The sequence below is a fragment of the Saccharomycodes ludwigii genome, chromosome II (assembly GCF_020623625.1).
Source record: "Saccharomycodes ludwigii strain NBRC 1722 chromosome II, whole genome shotgun sequence".
Taxonomy (NCBI): Eukaryota; Fungi; Ascomycota; class Saccharomycetes; order Saccharomycodales; family Saccharomycodaceae; genus Saccharomycodes; species Saccharomycodes ludwigii.
The window spans coordinates 2,130,202-2,152,267 of record NC_060201.1 but is presented as its reverse complement, the minus strand read 5'-3'; the positions used below and the strand labels follow the sequence as shown (position 1 = coordinate 2,152,267).

The 22,066-nt window shown below is 30.1% G+C and overlaps 10 protein-coding genes across 10 annotated transcripts; 4 read left to right on the top strand and 6 right to left on the bottom strand.

The window, feature by feature from the left end:
• Positions 1-254: 254 nt before the first annotated feature.
• Positions 255-1,256, top strand: ENV9 (Env9p; the record flags this gene model as incomplete). Its single annotated transcript, XM_046080683.1, has 1 exon — positions 255-1,256. The coding sequence occupies one exon, from the start codon at positions 255-257 to the stop codon at positions 1,254-1,256; it is 1,002 nt and encodes a 333-aa protein (XP_045936276.1).
• A 483-nt stretch (positions 1,257-1,739) lies between these two features.
• On the top strand, positions 1,740-5,048 carry CDC60 (leucine--tRNA ligase CDC60; the record flags this gene model as incomplete). The annotated part of the gene is made up of 1 exon (XM_046080684.1): positions 1,740-5,048. One exon carries the CDS (start codon positions 1,740-1,742, stop codon positions 5,046-5,048), a length of 3,309 nt encoding a protein of 1,102 aa, XP_045936275.1.
• Positions 5,049-5,258: 210 nt separating this feature from the next.
• On the bottom strand, positions 5,259-5,582 carry SCDLUD_002166 (uncharacterized protein; the record flags this gene model as incomplete). The annotated part of the gene is made up of 1 exon (XM_046076869.1): positions 5,259-5,582. The coding sequence occupies one exon, from the start codon at positions 5,580-5,582 to the stop codon at positions 5,259-5,261; it is 324 nt and encodes a 107-aa protein (XP_045936274.1).
• A 652-nt stretch (positions 5,583-6,234) lies between these two features.
• On the bottom strand, positions 6,235-7,167 carry PET20 (Pet20p; the record flags this gene model as incomplete). The annotated part of the gene is made up of 1 exon (XM_046080685.1): positions 6,235-7,167. One exon carries the CDS (start codon positions 7,165-7,167, stop codon positions 6,235-6,237), a length of 933 nt encoding a protein of 310 aa, XP_045936273.1.
• Positions 7,168-7,842: 675 nt separating this feature from the next.
• On the top strand, positions 7,843-9,300 carry MGL2 (putative carboxylic ester hydrolase; the record flags this gene model as incomplete). Its single annotated transcript, XM_046080686.1, has 1 exon — positions 7,843-9,300. The coding sequence occupies one exon, from the start codon at positions 7,843-7,845 to the stop codon at positions 9,298-9,300; it is 1,458 nt and encodes a 485-aa protein (XP_045936272.1).
• A 147-nt stretch (positions 9,301-9,447) lies between these two features.
• Positions 9,448-12,780, bottom strand: AIM44 (Aim44p; the record flags this gene model as incomplete). The annotated part of the gene is made up of 1 exon (XM_046080687.1): positions 9,448-12,780. The coding sequence occupies one exon, from the start codon at positions 12,778-12,780 to the stop codon at positions 9,448-9,450; it is 3,333 nt and encodes a 1,110-aa protein (XP_045936271.1).
• Positions 12,781-13,630: 850 nt separating this feature from the next.
• TGS1 (RNA methyltransferase) lies at positions 13,631-14,530 on the top strand (the record flags this gene model as incomplete). Its single annotated transcript, XM_046080688.1, has 1 exon — positions 13,631-14,530. The coding sequence occupies one exon, from the start codon at positions 13,631-13,633 to the stop codon at positions 14,528-14,530; it is 900 nt and encodes a 299-aa protein (XP_045936270.1).
• A 61-nt stretch (positions 14,531-14,591) lies between these two features.
• On the bottom strand, positions 14,592-15,572 carry PRM4 (pheromone-regulated protein PRM4; the record flags this gene model as incomplete). Its single annotated transcript, XM_046080689.1, has 1 exon — positions 14,592-15,572. The coding sequence occupies one exon, from the start codon at positions 15,570-15,572 to the stop codon at positions 14,592-14,594; it is 981 nt and encodes a 326-aa protein (XP_045936269.1).
• A 669-nt stretch (positions 15,573-16,241) lies between these two features.
• On the bottom strand, positions 16,242-19,004 carry KIP2 (Kip2p; the record flags this gene model as incomplete). Its single annotated transcript, XM_046080690.1, has 1 exon — positions 16,242-19,004. The coding sequence occupies one exon, from the start codon at positions 19,002-19,004 to the stop codon at positions 16,242-16,244; it is 2,763 nt and encodes a 920-aa protein (XP_045936268.1).
• Positions 19,005-20,657: 1,653 nt separating this feature from the next.
• On the bottom strand, positions 20,658-21,911 carry PEP4 (proteinase A; the record flags this gene model as incomplete). Its single annotated transcript, XM_046080691.1, has 1 exon — positions 20,658-21,911. The coding sequence occupies one exon, from the start codon at positions 21,909-21,911 to the stop codon at positions 20,658-20,660; it is 1,254 nt and encodes a 417-aa protein (XP_045936267.1).
• Positions 21,912-22,066: the final 155 nt, after the last annotated feature.

Sequence of the window (22,066 nt, the reverse complement as noted above, 5' to 3'; positions counted from 1 at the left end):
TTATATGTACTTTTTTTTTTTTTTTTTTTCTTTCTTTTCTTTTTTCCTTTTTTTTTTTTTTTTTTTTTTCTCATTTTGGTAGCAAAGCGTTTTAGGTACCAAGTTAAATAAACAACCCACAACTAAATACTAATAAACGTATACATGCGATAAAGGGTAGAAATATATATATATATATGTGTATATATGTATGTATATATATATATATATATACATTTATCTAAAGTAAAAAAATAAATAAATAAATACTCCTTATGGTTACCATTAAAGATAAATATATTAAAGAGTTGGATCATTTGCCATATTATAATCCCCAACTAGAACGAAAAGTGGCCATAATAACAGGACCTACTACTGGAATTGGATTCCACACTGCATTACATCTATATCTACATGGTTTTATAATATATTTATGTTGTAAAAATACTCATAAAGCTAATAAGATAATAAGCCAGATAAAACAAGAAATCATAACCAAGAAGCTCATTGCAAAAGAGGAGGAATATGAAGAATGTTTTGGAGAGCTAAGGTATATAAACATTGATCTAGCTGATTTGAAAAGCATCAAAAAAAATATCTCAAATTGGTTTATAAAAAACAAAATAGAAACAAAAGTAGATCTTTTAATAAATAATGGTGGTGCAATGGGAGTTCCCTTTGAAGAAACAAAAGATGGGATTGAAATACAATTACAGACCAATTATATAGCACATTTCTTATTAACTATAGAACTATTACCTTTGATAAAAAAGTGCCACGGAAGAGTAATATCAGTTTCAAGTGTCAGTCATAACTTACAAATTATTAATTTAGATATAAACAATGGTTTCAATTATTTTCCCAATATGATATTTACATGGATTAGGTTTGCTATTGCAAAAACAGCTTGTATTCAATTTGTTAAAATTTTAGCTATTAAACATAGCGATATATATTGTTTAGCGATACACCCCGGAATTGTTATGGATACAGGTTTATTTTCGTATTGGACACGACTACCTATATTTGGAATCTTTTTTTGGTTATTTTTCCAAGTAATTGGGATATTTTTTAGTGTATCTAGAGAATCAGGTGCAGTATCTTTATTGAAGACGGCGTTATCTGAGGATTTGAACATTGAGCAAAGTAGTGGGAAGTATTTTAACAGCAAGGGCATTGAGAAGGTTCCTGGCGGAGTGGCTAACAACTTGGATTATACAGCATCCACATGGATATGGACAGTTCACAAATTAAAAGATAAAGGTTTTGATGTTTGATATAGTTAGATATCAATCTATCTATATATATTTAGTTTATTAATCTAGCAGTTCAAAAAGATAATATTCTGTTTTAATGTTTGGTTGATCGATAAATACGAACACACAGCGCAATCGATGATGGTGGAACTCGCACGTGATTTTATATTTTTGTTTCGTTTAAAACTACTTTTTTTTTTTTTTTTTTTTCTGCAAATTTTTACAATTTTTTCTTTTTTTTTTTTTTTTTTTTTTGTTTTACTATCAAAAATACTCAGAAAATATCGTACAATTGAAGAAAAAAAAAAAAGAAGAAAAAGAGAAAAAAAAAAATTTTTTCTTTTGTTTTAAATCATCCTCTTTTATTCAAAAAAATATTGTAATAATTTTTTTTTATATTTAACTGAATTCTTTAATACTTCGTTACGTTCCTTTTATTCATCAATATTTACATTTCCACATTATAAATATACATCGCACAATATACCGAAATAAACAAAAGAAATGGCAGATTCTAAAGGTTTGGTCTTAGAAAACACTGCTCGTAGAGATGCATTGATCGCTATTGAAAAAAAATATCAAAAACTTTGGGCAGAAGAGCATTTGTTTGAAGTCGACGCTCCAAGTCTTGAAGATGAACCAATCACTATTGATTCTGAGGAACTTCAAAAAAAATACCCAAAATTCATGTCTTCGATGGCTTATCCTTACATGAATGGTGTTTTGCACGCTGGCCATTGTTTTACCCTATCAAAAGTCGAATTTAGCGTTGGATTTGAAAGAATGAATGGCAAAAGGGCTTTGTTTCCATTAGGGTTTCACTGTACTGGTATGCCTATTTTAGCTTGTGCCGATAAATTGAAAAGGGAAATCGAATTGTTTGGTAAAGATTTTTCCAAAGTTCCAAAGGACGATGGCGATGAAGTTGAAATAAAAGAAAAATCTACCTCAACAGGTAGTGAAGATGTCACTAAATTCAAGGCTAAAAAATCCAAGGCTGCTGCCAAGAAAGGTCGTGGTAAATACCAATTTGAAATCATGTTGCAATTAGGTATTCCAAAAGAAGAGCTTATTAAATTTGCCGACTCCAATTATTGGTTAAATTATTTCCCTCCTTTATGCCAAAAAGATTGTAGTTCTTTTGGGGCCAGAGTCGATTGGAGAAGGTCTTTTATTACTACCGATGTTAACCCATACTATGATGCATTTATTAGATGGCAAATGAATAAGATGAAGGAAGCTGGTAAGATCAAATTTGGTGAACGTTATACTATCTACTCTGAAAAGGATGGTCAAGCTTGTATGGATCATGATAGACAATCTGGAGAAGGTGTCACCCCTCAGGAATATGTTGGAATTAAGATTGAGGCCACCGAATTTGCACCAGAGGCTGCAGAAATCATTAAAAACTGTGCTGACTTGGATAAATCCAAGAAATTTTACTTTGTTGCTGCTACTTTAAGACCAGAAACCATGTATGGACAAACTTGTTGTTTTGTATCCCCCAGAATTGAGTATGGTATTTTTGACGGTGGCCACAACTCCTACTACATTACCACCGAGCGTGCCTTTAAAAACATGTCTTATCAAAAATTGACACCCAAAAGAGGTTACTATAAGCCAGTCATCACCATTAACGGTAAAAAATTTATTGGTACCAAAATACATGCACCACTATCTGTTTATGAGGAATTACGAATCCTACCTATGGAAACTGTTATTGCCACTAAGGGTACTGGTGTTGTCACTTGTGTTCCATCCAATTCTCCAGATGATTACATAACCACTAAAGATTTACAAAATAAACCAGAATATTATGGTATTGAAGCTGAATGGGTCAAGCATGAACCAGTCAAAATTATCCATACTGAAAAATATGGAGATTTAACTGCCAAAACTCTCTGTGAAGAATTAAAAATTAGATCGCCAAAAGATACTAATCAATTAGCTGAAGCCAAAAAGTTGGCGTATAAAGAAGATTATTACACTGGTGTTATGATATACGGTTCATACAAGGGTGAAAAAGTTGAAGTAGCCAAAAACAAAGTCAAAGAGAATTTAATTAAGGAGGGCAAAGCTTTTGTTTATAATGAGCCCGAATCATTGGTTATTTCTCGTTCAGGTGATGATTGCATTGTTTCTTTGGAAGATCAATGGTATGTTGATTATGGTGAAGAGTCTTGGAAAAAATTAGCATTGGAATGCGTTGAACAAATGCAATTTTTCGCACCAGAAGTTAAAAATGCCTTTGAAGGTGTTTTTGATTGGTTAAAGAATTGGGCTGTTTGTCGTACTTATGGTTTGGGTACCAAGTTGCCATGGGATCCAAAATATTTAGTTGAATCTTTAAGTGATTCCACAATTTACCAAGCCTTCTATACCATTTCCCATTTATTATTTAAAGACTATTACGGTACAGAAATTGGGCCTTTGGGGATTAAAGCTGAGGAGATGAGCGATGAGGTATTTGATTATATCTTTCAACACAAAGATGATATTAGTGATAGTAGCTCTATTCCTAAGGCAAAATTAGATAAATTAAGAAGGGAATTTGAATATTTCTATCCGTTAGATGTTTCGATTTCTGGTAAAGATTTGATTCCAAACCATTTGACGTTTTTCATCTATACTCATGTTGCATTATTCCCAAGAAAGTTTTGGCCAAAGGGTATTAGAGCTAATGGTCATTTATTATTAAATAACGCTAAAATGAGTAAATCGACTGGTAATTTTATGACCTTAGAACAAATTGTTGAAAAATTTGGGGCTGATGCCTCCCGTATTGCCTTGGCTGATGCTGGTGATACTGTTGAAGATGCTAATTTCGATGAATCCAATGCTAATGCGGCTATTCTAAGATTATTTACTTTGAAAGAATGGAGTGAAGAAGTTTTGAAAAACATTGATGACTATCGTGATGGTGAATATGATCCAATTTTTGATAAGGCTTTTGATAATGAAATGAACTATTTAATTGAAGAAACTTACAATCAATATAAATTGACCAACTATAAAGCTGCTTTGAAATATGGTTTATTTGATTATCAAATTGCTAGAGATTATTACCGTGAAAACACTGAATTGATGCATAAAAAATTGATTTTAAAATACATTGAGACTCAAGCTTTATTGTTGTGTCCAATCGTTCCTCATTTCTCTGAATACATTTATAGAGAATTACTAAATAGCCACCATGGCAATAAAAGTGCTCAAAATGCCAAATTTCCACGCGCTGATAAGCCGGTAGATATAGGTGTTAGTGACTCTTTGGCATATTTAAGAAACTTGCAAAAGAAAATAAGGGAAGCTGAAGGACAAGCTTTAAAGAAAAAGAAGGGTAAAGGTTCTGACGTCGATCCAAATAAACCTGTTAATTTAACTATTTTGGTTTCCAAGACTTTCCCAGAATGGCAAACTAAATATTTGAAACTAGTACAAGAATTATTTAAAAGTGGCGAATTAAATGACAATAAAGCTATCAGGAATAAAGTTGAAGGTAAGGATATGAAGAAAGCTATGCCATATATTTCCTTGTTGAAACAACGTTTAACTTTGGAACAACCAGAGGTGGTTTTTTCTAGAGAATTAACATTTGATGAAAGTGAATTGCTTAAATTATGTGTTGACACTATTGCTAAGAACACTTTGCAAAATGTCAAATTAAATAAATTACAATTTATTTCTTTTGACTATGGTTGTACTAGTGGGGTTGATATTATCACCGGCGAAAAGCTTGAACTTCCAAAATCACCAAAGATTATTGAAAACACTGTTCCTGGTGAGCCTGGTATTATTATTAAAAATGTTGAGTAGATGTGTTTAATTTAACTTTTTTTTTTTTTTTTTTTTTTTTTTTTTTTTTAATATATGTATGTTTATATCAAGTTTTTTGTACTATATATATTTTTGTAGAAAAACAAAAAAAAAAATGTCAAGTCATTTTTAATTTGATATATGATTACCAAGATTGTAATAATATATTACTTGTCTCATATATTACCTCTTTCTTCCTTTATTTTTAAACTATAAATATATTTCAGTTAATCCAACAGCCTGTTGTGCTAAATCCATTAATACATCTATTTTATAATCTTGTTCCGTAACCATGTACTGAAATTGCTCACGCTCATTAAAATGGACTAAAAACACTTGATCCATGTCGTGATTCACTAGTTCTTGTGATATTTCATCTGTAAGTTTCTCGGCACCTTTATTATTGTGTTGAAATAATACATCAGTTTTTTCAATAGCATTACTATTCATGTTGTCATTATTAAAGCACTCAATATCCTCATTTGGACATGATATTTCCTTTTGTCTTTGCTCTTGTTGCTGTTGTGAGTTCATTTTACAAAATTGTTAACCTACTCCGTAAAAAATATTTTAGATGACGCATTTATTATTGTGTGTAAATATATATATATATATATATATATGTATGTATATGATAATTTATAATATTCAATTAAGTTTTTACATTAAAATGTTTGACGACTCAAAATAAATTACACCATTAATGGAAAAAAAAAAAAAAAAAAACGATAATATTTGGCGGTGGTTGTCTCTAGCACATTGCATCTTTTATAACTCCATTTTTTTTTTTTTGTTTTTTTGTTCTTTCTCTTTTTTTTCCAGCTGGTTTTGAACTGATTTTTTTCATGGGTTAAAGGAACAAAATATGCTCTCTCCTTTTATCCTGCTTGGAGATATAATCAGTCTAGCATATCACCGATAAGTATCAACGTGGGAAGAGTTAAAGGAACCAAATGAAAAAAATAAATCTAAAAAAATCTAATCTAATAAATCGGATAAAAAAAAAAAGGGGGGGAATGCCAAATACCGACATGCCTACAACGGGTACTCGGATGTCCAGCTTCTTCCTCCGTACAATTTTGTTACCCACCGCAAATAATTGGAAAAATATTTATAATAATAATCCTTATAATAATAATAATAAATTCTTAAAGAGAAAAAATTGGCACTTGAAAAGTACACTACGTTAGTTGAATAGTTTCTTTTTTAATCTCATTAGGCTTAAAATTGATTTTTTTCTACCTTTATCCCTACTCAATAATTTTTTCTTCTCGTTCTCAAAAGTCGCCATTTTCAAGGTTTCTAAAGCGTCTTTATCACTTGTTCCATCTAGTTCATTATTAGCTACCACCTGGTTGGTACTTATCACATTATCTAAACTCTTATTAGGTGGTGGTAGAAAAGGAACAACACCTTTCAAATCCTGTTCACTAAATTGATCCCATTCAGGATAATATTCCAATCCAGTAGCCGAAGTAATCCATGGAACCGACGGAGTTAACTGTTTTTCTAACTTCAAAGCAAATTCAACTATGTTATCATTATTTTTAGAATCATTATTAAGTCCTAAATCAACTTCTATCTCTTTAAAAAATGAAACATTGTGATTAGATTTAGCTTTGTTCTTCGTAAGTTTATTCTTGACACTAGCTTCTATTTTTTCGTGTACCAGAAATAATGGTCTATACCCACAATACAAAGATTCCTTAAATATTTCATTTCTGGATAAAATATCAGTATTTGAGACCCTAGGTATCCAAGAATAATCTTTTCTCTTCTTGTTTATGTTAACTTTAACACATTTAGTTAAAGTGGGAGCAATATTATGAGAAGAGATGTTTGTAGCAGCATTATTTGCTGTGTCTTTAGTATTGGTTGTAACTGTATCAGATGAAGAACCTGACTTCTTAGATGTCTGCTGTTGATTTTGTAATAATTTGGTATTGCTACTGAAACTAAATGAAGACTGAAATCTTACAACCGCAGTATTTAACAGATATAACGATTTAGTGTTGTTGTTGTTTTGAGTTGATATATGATTATTTGCTCTTCTTAATAATTTGCTAGTAGTGGCAGTGGCAGCGGTACCATTGGTACCTCTCAGAAATGACATGTACATAGTGTATTCTAATAAAATGTAGGGGGATTTTAGTTGCTTTTATGTTTTATATTTTAACAGATGTTAAAAAAAAAAAGAAAAAAAGAAAAAGAAAAAGGAAAATAGAGAAAAGAGAAAAGAGAAAAAAGAAAAGGAATAAAAACGAAAAGCATGGAGGGGAGATAATGGTTATAAAAGTTAGGTTAAAGACACAATAAATAGATATAAAAAGAAAGAAAGAAAAAAAAAAAAAAAAGGTCTTAGAGTCAATCTACAATGTAGATGGCAAGATAGAAGCAGAGAGAACGAGACAGAAAGAGAAAATAAAATAAAAAAAGAAGCTAAGCAGTAAGTAAATAATGATATTTCCTTCTTTTTTTTTTTTCTTCTTTTATTATTATTATTCTATCGCGTTGTTGTGCTTTGTTGTCGAGTAAACTTTTTGCTATTTTAAAATATAAAGCCGGGTAATTTTGGGGTGGGTGCACTGGTCACATGGTGGCGGGTAACTACCATCGTATGTCACGTGCAATTTTTCTTTTTTTCCTTTTTTTACCTTTTTTAACTTTCGCTTAATAGCGATACTATTATTGGATATATAAAAGACTCCTATAATCCACATTATATAAAACATTTTTAAAACAAACGAATCAAACGAATTAAAAAAAAAGAAAAAAAAAAGAAAAAAAAAAGTACATGGTATTAGAATATCTGACATTCAGTAATAAAGTAATTCAATTATTGCCACTTTATCCTATTAAATTTGTTTTTAATAACAACAATAAAGAATTATCTCAAACGACTAATGAAAAACAAGTAACCTACCAAACATTAAAAACCTTAATTAATAAATACTCCCCCGAGTGGAATGACGGTGCCAAATGTTTATTTCATCCTATTTTCAATAATGGACATTTACAAACAGTTTATGCCTCATTTTTGAACTCATCCACTAATAACAACCCTACTTTAGCCCGAGGACTGATTGAACTCCCAACTCTTATCGTAACATATAAAAGATTGATTTTGGATTATCCCGATGGTGGTAAAGGAGCTTTAGATTTCTATGTAAATGATAGTACTTCTAATGATTGTAATGCTGATGTTCAAGATAAGTCTTGCAATTTACCTGAAAACGTAAATTCTCAAAAAAAACCTCTACCATTTAATATAACCTATTTCACACAAGGAGAGGTCGACAAACTATTTTATGAGGGCAATAATATCAATGATAGTTCGCCGATGGTTATTTTTTTACATGGGTTAACTGGTGGCTCTAATGAAGGGTATATAACTAGCATATTATCAAAACTGCCCTCCCATTTTAAAAGTTGCGTTTTAAATAGTAGAGGCTGCAATAATTCTACGATCACAACACCATTTTTGTACAATGGTTATTGGACTAATGATATTAGATATACCATTAAATATTTACGCCAAATATATCCGAAAAGGAAATTTTACCTGTTGGGTATTTCTTTAGGTTCTAGTGTTTTGGTAAATTATTTGGGGCAAGAGGGAGAGCATAGTGATGTCGAATTAGGTATCGCATTAGGTGTTCCTTGGGATTTGTCAATCACTTCTATTTATTTAAATAAATTATCCATACTAGGACCTGTATACTCTAAAGTTATGGCATCAAACTGTTTGAAGCTGATCGAAAGTAATCTGCCTCAATTAAGAGAATTAAACAAGAATCCACTTTTAGATTTCAATGGCCATGACTGGAAAGACCGCATTTCAACGATAGAAGAATTTGATAATGTTTACACCAGTAAAATGTTTGGAATAAGCTCCTCGTTTGAATATTATAGAAGGGCAAGTCCTTCCAACAGAATTTTTAATATTAAAACGCCGTTAATAACATTAAACAGCTTAGACGATCCAATCCTGGGGTCTTGTTATATTCCCCATAGAGAAATAGAAAATAATCCTTACATTTTATGCTTGAATACAACCAAAGGTGGTCATATTGGATGGCTGGATTTCCATGGTAATAGATGGTATATCGAACCAATAGTCAAATTTTTAACTGGTTATCATAAGGATATTGCTTCAAATCCAAATGTGAAAGTTGAACTAGATAGTAGAGTAATAAATGTGCCTGAAATTGTAAAAAAAAATATCATTCCTTCGTATATGGTTGAGAAATGATGTTCTTTTTTTTATATATATATATCGCTAAAGCTAAGTGAAAAGTTACAATACATTGCTTAAAATTAGTATAAACCCGATATATAAAAAAAAAAAAAAAAAAAAAAAAAAAAAATAATAATAATAATAATAGGTAAATAAATAAATCTATCTAACTGTTAAAGTCCTTTTAAAACTATCAGATGCTCTTAAACTTGCCGCTTTGACAAAACTGGTGGTACTAGTTTTCATTTTCAAAATGTATTCTTCCTCGTTATCATAGATCGATTCGTTGCCCTTTATATCACAGATAGCATGGGTATACTTGTCATCAGTTAAATCGTAACATTCAATATCAGTGTTGCTTTCATTTTGAGTAGAACCTTCATAGTCACTCCCCATAGCTTGATGTATTAAAGCTTGTACTTGTTCATTTGCTTCATTATTGTTTTCTAAAACAGATATTTTCAATTGTAATAAAATACGATTTTGTATGATTTTTGTTAAATAATTTTTCAACATATCTGCATATTCAGATTTTTCTTTTTCTGAATAAGTCATATGGTTTTCTTCTTGTTCTTCTTCAGTGGTTATGTTGTCAGCAACCAATGTATCTGGATTAGTATTATCACTGACAATTTCATTTTCTTCTTTAAAAATATCTGGCATAACAGAATAATATGAGCTTGCCGCTCTTTTGTGAGTAAGTTCACCAATGATTTCAATATCACTTTCATTATCATCCAGTTCATTACATTCATTGTTAAATTTCATTTGATTAATAGCAGTTAATTCATCTTTAATGTCAGTAAAGTCGGTAATAGTTGGAACATTTGTGAAATCAAATTGTTCATCTTCTGGTAAAAATAAGTTCTGGGAACTTAAAGCGTCTTCAAATTCAGAAACATTGATAATAGAGGAGTGTTCGGATTGAAAAATTGATTGTGATTTGTATCTAGCCATCTTGTCGGTATTTATAATGTATTCCTCTTTTTGTCCTCCTTTTTCTTCCTTTTCTTCTTTTTCTTTTTCTTCTTTCTCTTCCTTCTCCTCTTTTTCTTCTTCCTCCTCCTTCTCCTCCTCTTCTTCTTCCTCCTCCTTCTCCTCCTCTTCTTCTTCCTCCTCCTTCTCCTCTTCTTCTTCTTCCTCTTCAGTGATATTATTGATAATAATATTTGGTTTAAACAGTAAATCAGTTTTTTTATTTAGCATTAATGTCTTCCTTGCTTCAACCATGTCATCTTCCATTTCTTCATGGAAAGATTCCAATGGTATAACCTTATTTTGCACAACAACAGATGGTGATCTAGCAGAAACGACTGATGGAAGATAAGTATTTAATCTCAATGTTGGTCTCGATTGATTAAACTTGCCCACAGCACTGGATGCGACAGAAGAAGTTATAGAATTGGCTCTAGAGTCTGATAATGGAATATTATTGTTATTGATATTGTTCAAAGTAGCAGTACTTATTGTTTCAGTACGATTTAAAACGCTATTGGATCCTAATATAGAAACAGCTCTTTTAATAGATGATGGAGATCTTCTTAATGACGTTCTTTTAAAACTAGTGTGATGTATAATATTGGTATTGAGGTTATTGTTGGTACTATTGGTGACACTAGTATCATTTCTTGCAATTGATTGGGCAGAGGAATTAAGCAGCTGGCTCATGTTCCTACCCACTGAATTGGTTGAATGACTTAACAATGTTGACATGCTTCTTTTAATATTATTATTACCACCTGCACCGTAAAATAAATTATTATTGGCTCTTTGTAAATGGTTTGTGGTTTTGAATTGTTGGGTCTTTTCGCTGGTTTTGCGTCTAGATATAGTAGAGGGTGACCTTGAAAACTGTTTAGATTTCCTCTTTGTGCGATGCAATGTTTTACTAATAACTAATTTCAATTTTTTTAATCTTTTTTTGGTGAAGGTGCCAAATTTCATAAAGTATCTTAATAAACCACCTTTGCAACGAATAGCTTTGGATCTTTTCAATTTGCATAGTGGATTCTTTGTAATTGTGCTCTGTTTCTCACTGGCATCGTAATTTAACCCCTCTTCATCAGTTAAGTTAATAACAACAAAATCGTCATCAGCAGTAGCTGCATTAATATTGGCAACGTTATTAGTAAAACTATTGGCATTAATAACAGTCGAAGCATATCTATTGGTAGCAGCGTTTGATGAACGTTCTGTTAAACTTCTATTATTCATACTAGGTTTCTGTCTTATCCTTACTACGGATGGCTTAGCGGAGATACTAGACATAAGTTTAGGGGTATTGACATTGTCTATTTCTTTCTCTTCCCCTTTTTTCTGTTTTTCTCTCTTATTTTTTTCTTTTTCATCTTCTTTTTCTTCTTTTTCTTCTCCTTTTTCTTCTCCTTTTTCTTCTTCTCTTTTTTCTTCTTCTCTTTCTTCATTGACATAAAAATCGGTTTGTACCATATCTTCGGTAATTTTATTTAATCCTAAGATAGAAGGTTTGGTTTCTGGAGCATTAAAAATTTCTGGTTCACTGCCTAAATCAGATATCAAACTATTAGAGCTCATCATTGAACGATAGGAACTAAAAGTTTTGTAAATACCAGAGGTATTGCGTTTAGTAGTAATGGGATATTCGTTTTTTTCATCTTCTATCGAACTTTCCGTTTTTTTTAAATCTTGTGCTTGTTGTGATGAGACATTTGTCGAAAGTGATGACTTGCTTTCCAACCCAGTGGTCTGTCTTTTAATTGAATTTGATTTTAGTTTATTGTTACTACTAACATTACTACTTGGAGCATCACTACTCTTTTTCGATTTTGGTGAAGATAATAAATTTTCCGTTGTATTATCGGAAATATTGGCAAATGAATAACTGCCCAAGGAACTGTTTGTGGTATATTTTGTACCATTTGATGTTTCGCTCTTTGATTCGTCCAAAGTAGCTTTTAATATTATATTTGAATTTTTTTGGGATAGTCTTCTTCTGCTAGAACTCATGTTATGGTAACGAGTATAAGTGCTATTATTATTACTTCTCGTGCTACTCATTCTCCTTATACTGTTACTATATCTAGTGCTGTTTAGTCTTTTAAAACTGTTTCCTCTGGGAACATTGCTTATAGTTTGTAGTTTGTCATTTATACAATTATTTGTTTGGCTGGTGTCGGTGGAAATATTAGCAGGGGCTTTCGTGTTGTCATTGACAACGGTAGTATTAATCAGTTTCTTTTTGGTTCTACTGTTATTTTTCTTTTTAACCACATCTACAACAGGTCTCTTTTCATCAATTGGATTATGGGTTAACATTTGAGCAGACACGACTGCGTTTAGTAAATAATGGTTACTCATATAATATTTATTATTCGTTGAGCAATTGGGTATTAATCTTGACCTGGGTGAAGTTAATGAATCTTTTAGGTCTTCAATACCGGATATTTGTGTAGGGAATTTGAAATCACTTTGAGTGCCAGAAAAAGATTTTGTTTTTGTTCTAATTGGTTCTCTCATTTGTACTTTTATTTATTATATTGGGGTTTTTTTTTTGTTTTTTTTTTTTTCTTTTTCCAGCTGAGTGCTTGTGTGTGTGTGTGTTTTTTTTTTAAAAATAGGAAGAATGGAAAAGGAATAAAGAGTAAAATAGAAACTAAAAAAGTTTTAAGATTGTTATTTTGTTTACGTATATATATTTATTTATTTATTTATATAATTAACTTTTTTTTTTTTTCTTTTTTTTTTTTCCCCCCCTTTAGATTTTTGTTTAAAGATTTGAATTTCTCTTTTGCTTATTTATATATTTTGATCTTATATATAGATATTATTTAGTTAAGATGGATTGATTTGCTGAGCTTTAATTAATTTAGTAATTTGGTAATAATAAATATTGCTGGTGTTTTGTTTATCTTTTTTTTTTTTTTTAAAAAGTTCATCGCAGATCTGAATCAAAAAAAAAAAGAAAAAAAACACCAGCAATATTTTAGATAGTAATAAATAATAACAAATTATGGTTTTTTTTTTTTATTTAGCCGCCAATTCCCATCTATATTATTAATTCTTGCACTCTTTTTTTGTTCTTTTACCAAAAAGGGAAAAAAACCCAGCTTTTTTTTTTTTTTTCTTTCTTTTTCGTTCTTCTTTTAATTACATCTAAATCTAAAATGTACAGGTTTCAATAAGTTACAGATGCACAATCCATTTAAAATCTTTTTTTCCAAAAAAGAAAAAGAAAAAAAAAAAAAAAAAAAAAAAAAAAAAAAAATTTAACGTTTTCATCCCCCATAAGATTAAAATGCTTCCGTCATCAAACAAACACTCACATAAACCGAAAAACTTGTAAAAATACACCATCGACAAACTATAAATGAATCATTTCGAATTAAAAGATTTCCTATCTAAACTTATAATCTTTGATGAAAATGAACTTTTAGATATCATAAATCTATTACAGTATAACTTCGATCCAGAATCCTTGAAAATAACTGATAAAAAAATCAAAAGTAGATTTAATAATACTGAAACTGGAATATCCAACAGTAAATCATTGTCTAAACAAGATGCAAGAATATATAAATATTATTTAAACAGGTATACCATTTTTAGTAAATTACAAACTAATAAATCGTGTTGTTTGTATATGACTGATGAATTATGGTACAGCGTTACCCCAGAAGATATTTCTTTGTTTATCGCAGACTATATATATTCCTGTCTATTAAATTCCAAAAAAGATTTAAACAAAACTATTATTATTGATTGCTGTTGCGGTGGTGGTGGTAATACAATACAGTTCGCCAAAAAATTCCCCAATTGTATAGGTGTAGACAATAATATTGAGCATTTGTATTGTACCTATAAAAACAGTGAATTGTATAACGTTCAAGATAGAGTTTTATTGAAATACGGTGATTGGTTTAAAAAAGAGGATGATCTATTAAATCTTTTAAATCAAACAGGTAATTGCGTAGGGTGTGTGTTCAGTTCACCGCCTTGGGGTGGTCCTGAATATTTACTGAGTGAATATTATGATTTAGAAAAAAATTTAAACGGCTTTGGTGGTGGATTAACTAATATTTTGATGAGTTTTAAAAAATTTAGTAAAAATATCGTACTATTTCTACCTAAAAACTCAAATTTAGTACAGCTATCTGAAATCACAGAAAAGGTCTTTGATAAAGACACCAGATGTAGAATTATATATGTTAAGAGTAATGGTTATTTAAAGGGACTCTTATGTATGTGGGGGGAAGACATTGTTTTTTAAAACAAACAAACAAACAAACAAACAAATAAATAAATAAATAGTACATATAATTTTACACTAATTAGTTATTTGATGGACTTCCGATACGCTTAAATGAGACATTATCACTAGCATAATGATTAAACCTGTCCAACAATTGATTGTTCTTATGTAGCTTCTTGATATCATGGGAAATACCTCTATTAATGATGGAAGCACCATTTATAAACAAATAAGGAACGTCCAATAAAAGTTCATTATCATAGTTTAGACCTTGTAATGTTTCACCATAAACAATTAGTTTGTTATTTTGAATATAGTCTTGTAATAGTTTGCCATGTTTATGTTTATTTAACTCAACTACTATGGGTTGAGGTGTTATCTCGTATTCTGAATTTAATAAATTTGTTAAATATTCGCAATCTTTACTACCAAATTTGCAAAAAATCACTACAGGTGATGTATTTATAATTTCATGAAATGAAATCATTGGATCAAAATCGTCATTATGCTTGTATTCTGTAATGGTTGATTTTACCAATGTTTTAGTACTATGGGGTTGCGTGGGAGGTATTTCACCTGGAAATTTCTTACCCATCATTTCTGGCGTCGGTAAAGAAGATTTAATGGTTGTTGCTTTTATGGTAGTCAATATAGAATTAATCTCATGATCAATAACTTGTTGATTTGATAAAATCTCATCATTATTGATTAACTTTTTACTATCTAAAATACTATTCTTCTCTTCTTTATTGGTATTTGTATCTTTAGCATGTTCCGTGTTGGTATTTGCTACAGTAGCTGGATTTTGTTCCATTTGTTCATGCACATCATTTCCGTTATCAGTGAGAGTACTACTTGTATTCTTATATGTAACTATTTGATGTATTGAAGCTTCAATGTTGTTAATCCAACCGCTTAATTCATTCGAGGTTAAAAATATAAACAGCAATATTGTTACCAAAGTTAATGTGGTTGATATAATTTTAGATTTGAAAATTTTCCTCTTATTAATTTTGTTAGTAGTGACAACAGATGATGATGACGATTTCTTGAATAGCATTTATTTTATTTTCTTTACTTGTTCTTTTTATCTCCTTTTTTTTTTTTTTTTTCCTTTCACCTTTAGAACTAAAAAGAAATTGAGGGGAAAATATACATATATATATGTTAGAGCAGGTAAAAAAAAAAAATAAAGATTGATTATAAGAAATTAAACTTAAAGATATGAAATAGCATTTTGTTTTTATATTGATAATTTCTTGGTAAGTTTTGATAATATTTTTTTTTTTTTGTCTTCGCGTTTTTTTTTAAAGAAATTGATCAATAATAAACAAAACAAATCTTGTTGGTTCGAGAGAAAAAAAAAAAAAAAAGGGGAAGTATTAAAATGGTAATAGAACTGTTTTAGAATCTCTTCGAAACCATGCCTTTTTTTCTTTTATTTCCCCCCTTAACCTAGCAACAAATTAAACCAACCATTTTGTTCCTCTATCCTAATTCAGTTAAATCAAACATGTTTCATATATATTCCATGAAAGGTTAGTATTGAATTCAACAACTAAGCAAATCATTTCCCTAACTATAGTTAGGAAAGATATGATGAAATTGTCAAGAAAATGAGATCATTTATGATCATCATAAAACTAATTAATAAAAATGTTTAAAAAAAAAAAAAAAAAAAAATGTAAAAAAATAAAAAAAAAATAAAAAAAAAAAAAAGCTAATGTGATTATTTATTCATTGTTTTATTTAATGTTTGTAAAGCAGCTATCATTTTATCTTTCCTTGTCAATAACCTTTTCAATTCTATAATTTCGTTTTCCTGTTCCCTTAATAATTCGTATACTCTATTAGCATGTTCTTTGGGGCTAAATAATTTAGAATTACTATCATCATAAATTGAGCTATTTAGAGATGGTATATTATTATTAATATTGCTAGTATCGGTAGTAATTATAGTATGTCTATTGGCAGCCATACTGGTGTCAATGACGGTGTTGTGATAACTTCTCAGTTCTTCTAATTCCATACTCATCTCTAAAAACTTGTTGGTGATAATTTCCTTTTCATATTGTGGTAACTCATTCAATATTTTATTAAAAATTAAATCCTTTTCGTTGGTAAAATCATCAAAACATGTCAAGTATTTATTATTAATTGAAACTTTATTATTATTAGCATTGGTATTGCTTCTCAGATCCTTTAATTCTAATTCCCGCTCGTACAATTTCTCTTGTAAAAAATTAATCATTTTAACTTGTTTTTTGTTAACAAAATCATTTGTATGAGGATTCGAATTATTATTGGCTATCAAATTTCTTTTACTCACCACCATTTCAATATTTTTAGCCCTTGAGGCAAATCTTAAGGTGCTCAGGGTTTCTGCAGTAGCCCTCGTGTTCCATGTATCAACAGTACAAATGGTGGTAATAATACTTTGCCCACTTAATGAAGGTTGTAATAATCTGGTTAATTTAGAGTCTCTATAAGGTATGTGTGACAAATCCGAATTATTATTATCATATTTATTATTCGATAATTTGGATATTACTGTGCTTAAAGCCAATAATGATTTATTAATAAATGAACCCTCCTTTCTTCTATTACTTAAACTAGGTGTATTTAAAACACTGCAACCATTACTACTATCATCATCGGTAAAATAATTGCCATTTACGTTGGGAGAGGAGTAATTTACGTTGTTATTAGTGGTAGCAGTATTAGTACTGTTGGTACCAGTAGTATCATAATTCACTCCGTTAGGTGAAAAAGGTGATGACATAAATAGATTATTACTCATAGTATTTGTATTACTGATATTAGCCTTTTCTGACCCTGCTAAATCACACAATGACAAAGTACAACATTTCGTTCCTTGACCATTCATAGCAGTTTGAAATAATCTAATCAATACAATACAATGTGATCTGGAACTTCTTAAATTATAGTCTGTACTTCCAAATTTTCTATTATTATTCCCCATATTAATCCATTCCATTATTTCACCTGTGTTGTTGACTTCATGTTCGCTTAACCCAATTACCCTAATCCCGTACTCTGTATCATCTCTCAATTTCAAATCTTGACGAGGTGTATTACTGTTTTTCATTTTATTATTGGCACCAGTCTCCTCCTCGGTTAATAAATCATAGACTTTTTCATTATATAATTCCAAATATGAAACTTTAACTTTATAACCCATTAATTCCTCTGCATTATCGCCTTGTGTGTTGATTTTTGAAAACTCTTCTATCATGTGAAACAAATGGTCTGCAGCCATAGGAATCAAACCAGGTTCAACAGAATCACCTGTCATTGTGTATGTCTTACCACTGCCAGTACAGCCGTAAGCAAACATCGTACAATTAAACCCTTGAAATAGCCTATTGATCATAGGAGCCCCTATACAATTATAAATATCATTATTATTACAATTGGGAGGGAATATATTATCTAGTTTAAATCCACCGTAATCTTTGTATCCTATTATGTTATTGTTATTTTCGATATACCAAGGTAGTTTCAACTCGCTCTTACTATTATTATTATTATTAGAATTTATACTCTTTTTTAAATCTGGCTTAACTCTAACACTAACCAATATCGAGCCTTTATAATTATCTTCTTGGCTGATGTTACCATTAAGGTTATCTTGTAAGTATGCTGTGGATGAAATATTGGTAATAGGCGATGAAGATGGCGATACAGGCGAATATGCTATAGGCGAAGAAATAAAACTATAATCGTGTTCATCAATATCATTGCTATTTGCGCTGCTATGAACACCACCATCAATATTATTTCCCAACGAGTTCAAGCCTGATTTAAATCTCCTATTTAGGGATATATCACTGTTGCTATTAGTAACATTATGAGAACTACCAGTTAACAAATTTGGAAATGATCTTTTAATAGATAATTTTGACCAAGTGTTCTTCCTAAGATTAGTAGTAGTGGTAGCTGTAGAATTGGTATTGGAAACAGTATTATTACTAGGCGTGTTTGAAGTAGAAAATATTTCTCCAGAATTATTATCGCTGTAATTAGATGAAATGGTACCACAGCCAGCATTATTCGTATTATTACAATATAGCATTATTTTCTTCTTCCTTGAAGCAGCTGATATTGATTTAAAATCTTTGCTGTTATTTATATTCTTGTGGCTAGTTGATGTTGCTGATGACGTGCTAGGAGTAGATGATATAGCTGAATCTTCAGATGCGTTTCTTTTGCCATTGGGACTTAATTTGCTTGTCGGCGGTACGGACTCAATTTTATCCTGAGTTAAAAATAAATTATCGGGTATATTAAGTAAATTGGAAGAGGAAGAAGAAGTTGCTTGTGCTGGTGATACTTCATTAGATGATAAATTTAACGTATTATCATTATTATTTACTTTTTTACTATTATGTTGAACATAAATTTTTGTAGTACTATTTCGACAAACTGCAGTACTTTGGTTTAGATTTTGAAAATTATTTGTATATGACATTTTCCCGTTAGTATTGGTTTTATTATTGACAGTTATAGTATCTCTGGGTATAGCACTATTAAAACTATTATATTTTGTGGTTTTTTTTTTTTAGAATTTTGTTTCTGATTATTTACCGTTGTGTTTGATTCTATTGAATAATTGTGATGAAGATGTGTTGAGAATTTCGTGGTATTGGTTTCAACAGATTTATTGTGCAATAAATTATTTTTTTTGTTACTACCAATAGCAGCGTTATTAAGCTGGCTAAAACTGTTTTTTTTTTTGATATATGCACCTCTTAAAGTGCTTGTTATTGTATGGAACCTTGAGGCAGCAGTGGAACACCTAGTCTGATTAGTCTTGTTCTGATTATTTTTTTTCGATGATATAAATAATTCTTCTGGTTGAGCTAGATTTTTTAAAGTAAATTCTAAACCTTGCGTGGAATTCATTTGTTCGTAATAAGAACTTGTAACACTGTTCAAATGAAAAAAGAGTTTAATGATTTCAAAATATATTGATAGAGCGAAAAAAAAAAAAAAAAAAAAAAAAAAAAATGATTAATGATGTAACGGCCGGAGTATAAAACAGAAAAAACAAACAAAAAAATAAACAAACTGGTAAATAAATAAAAACGTCTTGTTTACTCTTCAATTGCTTCAGGGAAAAGAATGAACTGCTTAATTTATACAAATTTATACTTGAGAGTATATGCTCCTAGATAAGGTTTAACACTAGATTGGATTTTTAAAAGTTACAAATATTTATAAGAGGATCTATACCATGAGAATTAGGGTTATGTATGCGTATGACAAATATTAAGACATTTTATAAACATACAAAAAAAGTTAAGTTGATTTTTAACTCATGCATATATATATATATATATATGGCTTATATCTTTCTTTTTATCTTCACATGTATATATTGGGCCCATTGTTTAGGAAATATGTTTAAAAAAAAAAAAAATGGGTTCGAAAGAAGTGTAAATAACATAAAAAATAAAATAAATAAAGATTGCAAAATATTTAAAACTTTGACGTTCAATTATTGATTTCTTTGTAATGTTTATGGTTTAAAATTTTTCTCAGCCCTAAAGGAAAAAATAAGTAAACAAAATAAAACAAAATAGAAAAATTGCCTGTTTCTTTTTTTATCAGAGGTAAATCTCAAACTTAGTCTTCTAGATTTGAAATTTATACCAATTATAACCTAAAACAGATATAAACAAACAAATCTTGACAATTTATTAACTTTTCAAGGTTAGATCAATATACAAATATATGAGATCATATTACAATATCATTCCCCTACAAAACGTAGTAGATAAAATGCACTAACTATTGTTTCTATTAATATTCTTATCATTGTTGTTGTCTATCAAAAAATATATATAACACAATGGAATTGTGCTGTCTGCATCTCCGATATATAAAAATAATAATTATTTTTTTTTTTTCCTTAAATAGTTATAAATATAAAATTTAATAGCAATAATAATGATAATAATAATAATAAGCTGATATATTTTATATAAATCACAAAAGAGAAAAAAAAAATTTCAACAAATGACAATAGAGAATATAATAATCTGTTATTGATAAATTTATCACACTTCTCCCCTTGAATGAAAAAAAAAAAAAAAAAAAAACTGAAAAATATAAAATTAAACTAAGCTCTAACAGCTTCAGCCAAACCAACAGCATCGTTACCCAAATCATAAATAGAATAGTATTTTCTCAAAAATGAATCTCCGATAATGGCTAAAGGACCAATTGGATCTGGCATGTCCAATGGAGTAAAGGCAGAGATACAAGAACCAGATACTTCTAACGTATAGTCATAAGCGCTCAAAGTGAAATTCTTACCAACAAAAGTAAAGGTAAGATCAGGCAAGCTATCTCTAGTATCACAATCAATCTTATATTGGCCACTCCAGTCTTTCTTAGCACCAATCTCAGCATTCAAAATTTCAGCTAGTCCACTTGGCAAAGCAATCAAAGATGTACCGGTATCAATGGCGGCACCATGGCCTTCCAATTCAGCATACTCATCACCCAAACCAATACCATCAAATCTAACTTCCCAATAAGCCTTACGACGAACAGGTAACCAAGTAATATCTCCAGTATATCTGGTATGATCAATACCACCAAAGGTGGCTTCACCTCCACTAGCACTTTCACTGTCAGCATCGGCTAAGTAAAAAGAAAATCTTGGCTCATCTAACAAATTGTTGTTAAGAGCATTATACACTGGAGGAACAACATGGTTAACAGAAATGGAATCATAGGCCAACCCCAAAATACCATCGAATTTACCAAAGGCAAAGGCTAAGCCCGGTTCACTAGTAGCTTCTGCAAAATCTTGCTTGGGGATAACTAAATCATCGCCAATTATCAAAAGATCTTGGGATATATAGCCTTCCAAAGAACCAGAACCGTATCTAATGGAAAAGTCGGTGCCATTTTCCCTGTAACTAGTAGATTCATCATGGTCGTATCTGGTATGCAAAAAGCAAGCCAAAGAACCGCATTCCGCACTAGGAACCCACAAGTTAGAAGAACCAGTATCTAAGATCACCTTAAAATTTTGGGCTGGAGTACCAATAGAGATATCAGTATAATATTGGGCATTCATATAATTTGTCAATGGAATATCATGACCCTTCTTTGAAGAGAAATACCCTTTATTTCTGTCTCCACCGGCATTCTCCTTATCCTTGAATAAATGAGGGAAAGTTTGTTGGAACCTAGAAATATAACTGTATTCCATGGAAGCCACATAGTCTTGAAACTCAATTGCCTTTAAAGTTTCTTCATTTTTTTCCTTGTACATTTTGGCTTTGTGGACTTTACATTCAGCAACATTTGATGTAGCAGCAACCAATAGAGCGGCCAATGAGAACAGAGATTGTAATTTCATAGCTTTGTTTTTATCTTTTTTTTTTTATGTTATTATGTTAAATATCAAATATTAGATGAAACAGGTGACTTTTATATATTAATGTTCTTTTGTTATTTTTTTTTTCTTTTTTTTTATTATCAATTTTCTGGCCTTTTTGATCAGCTAGTTATAAA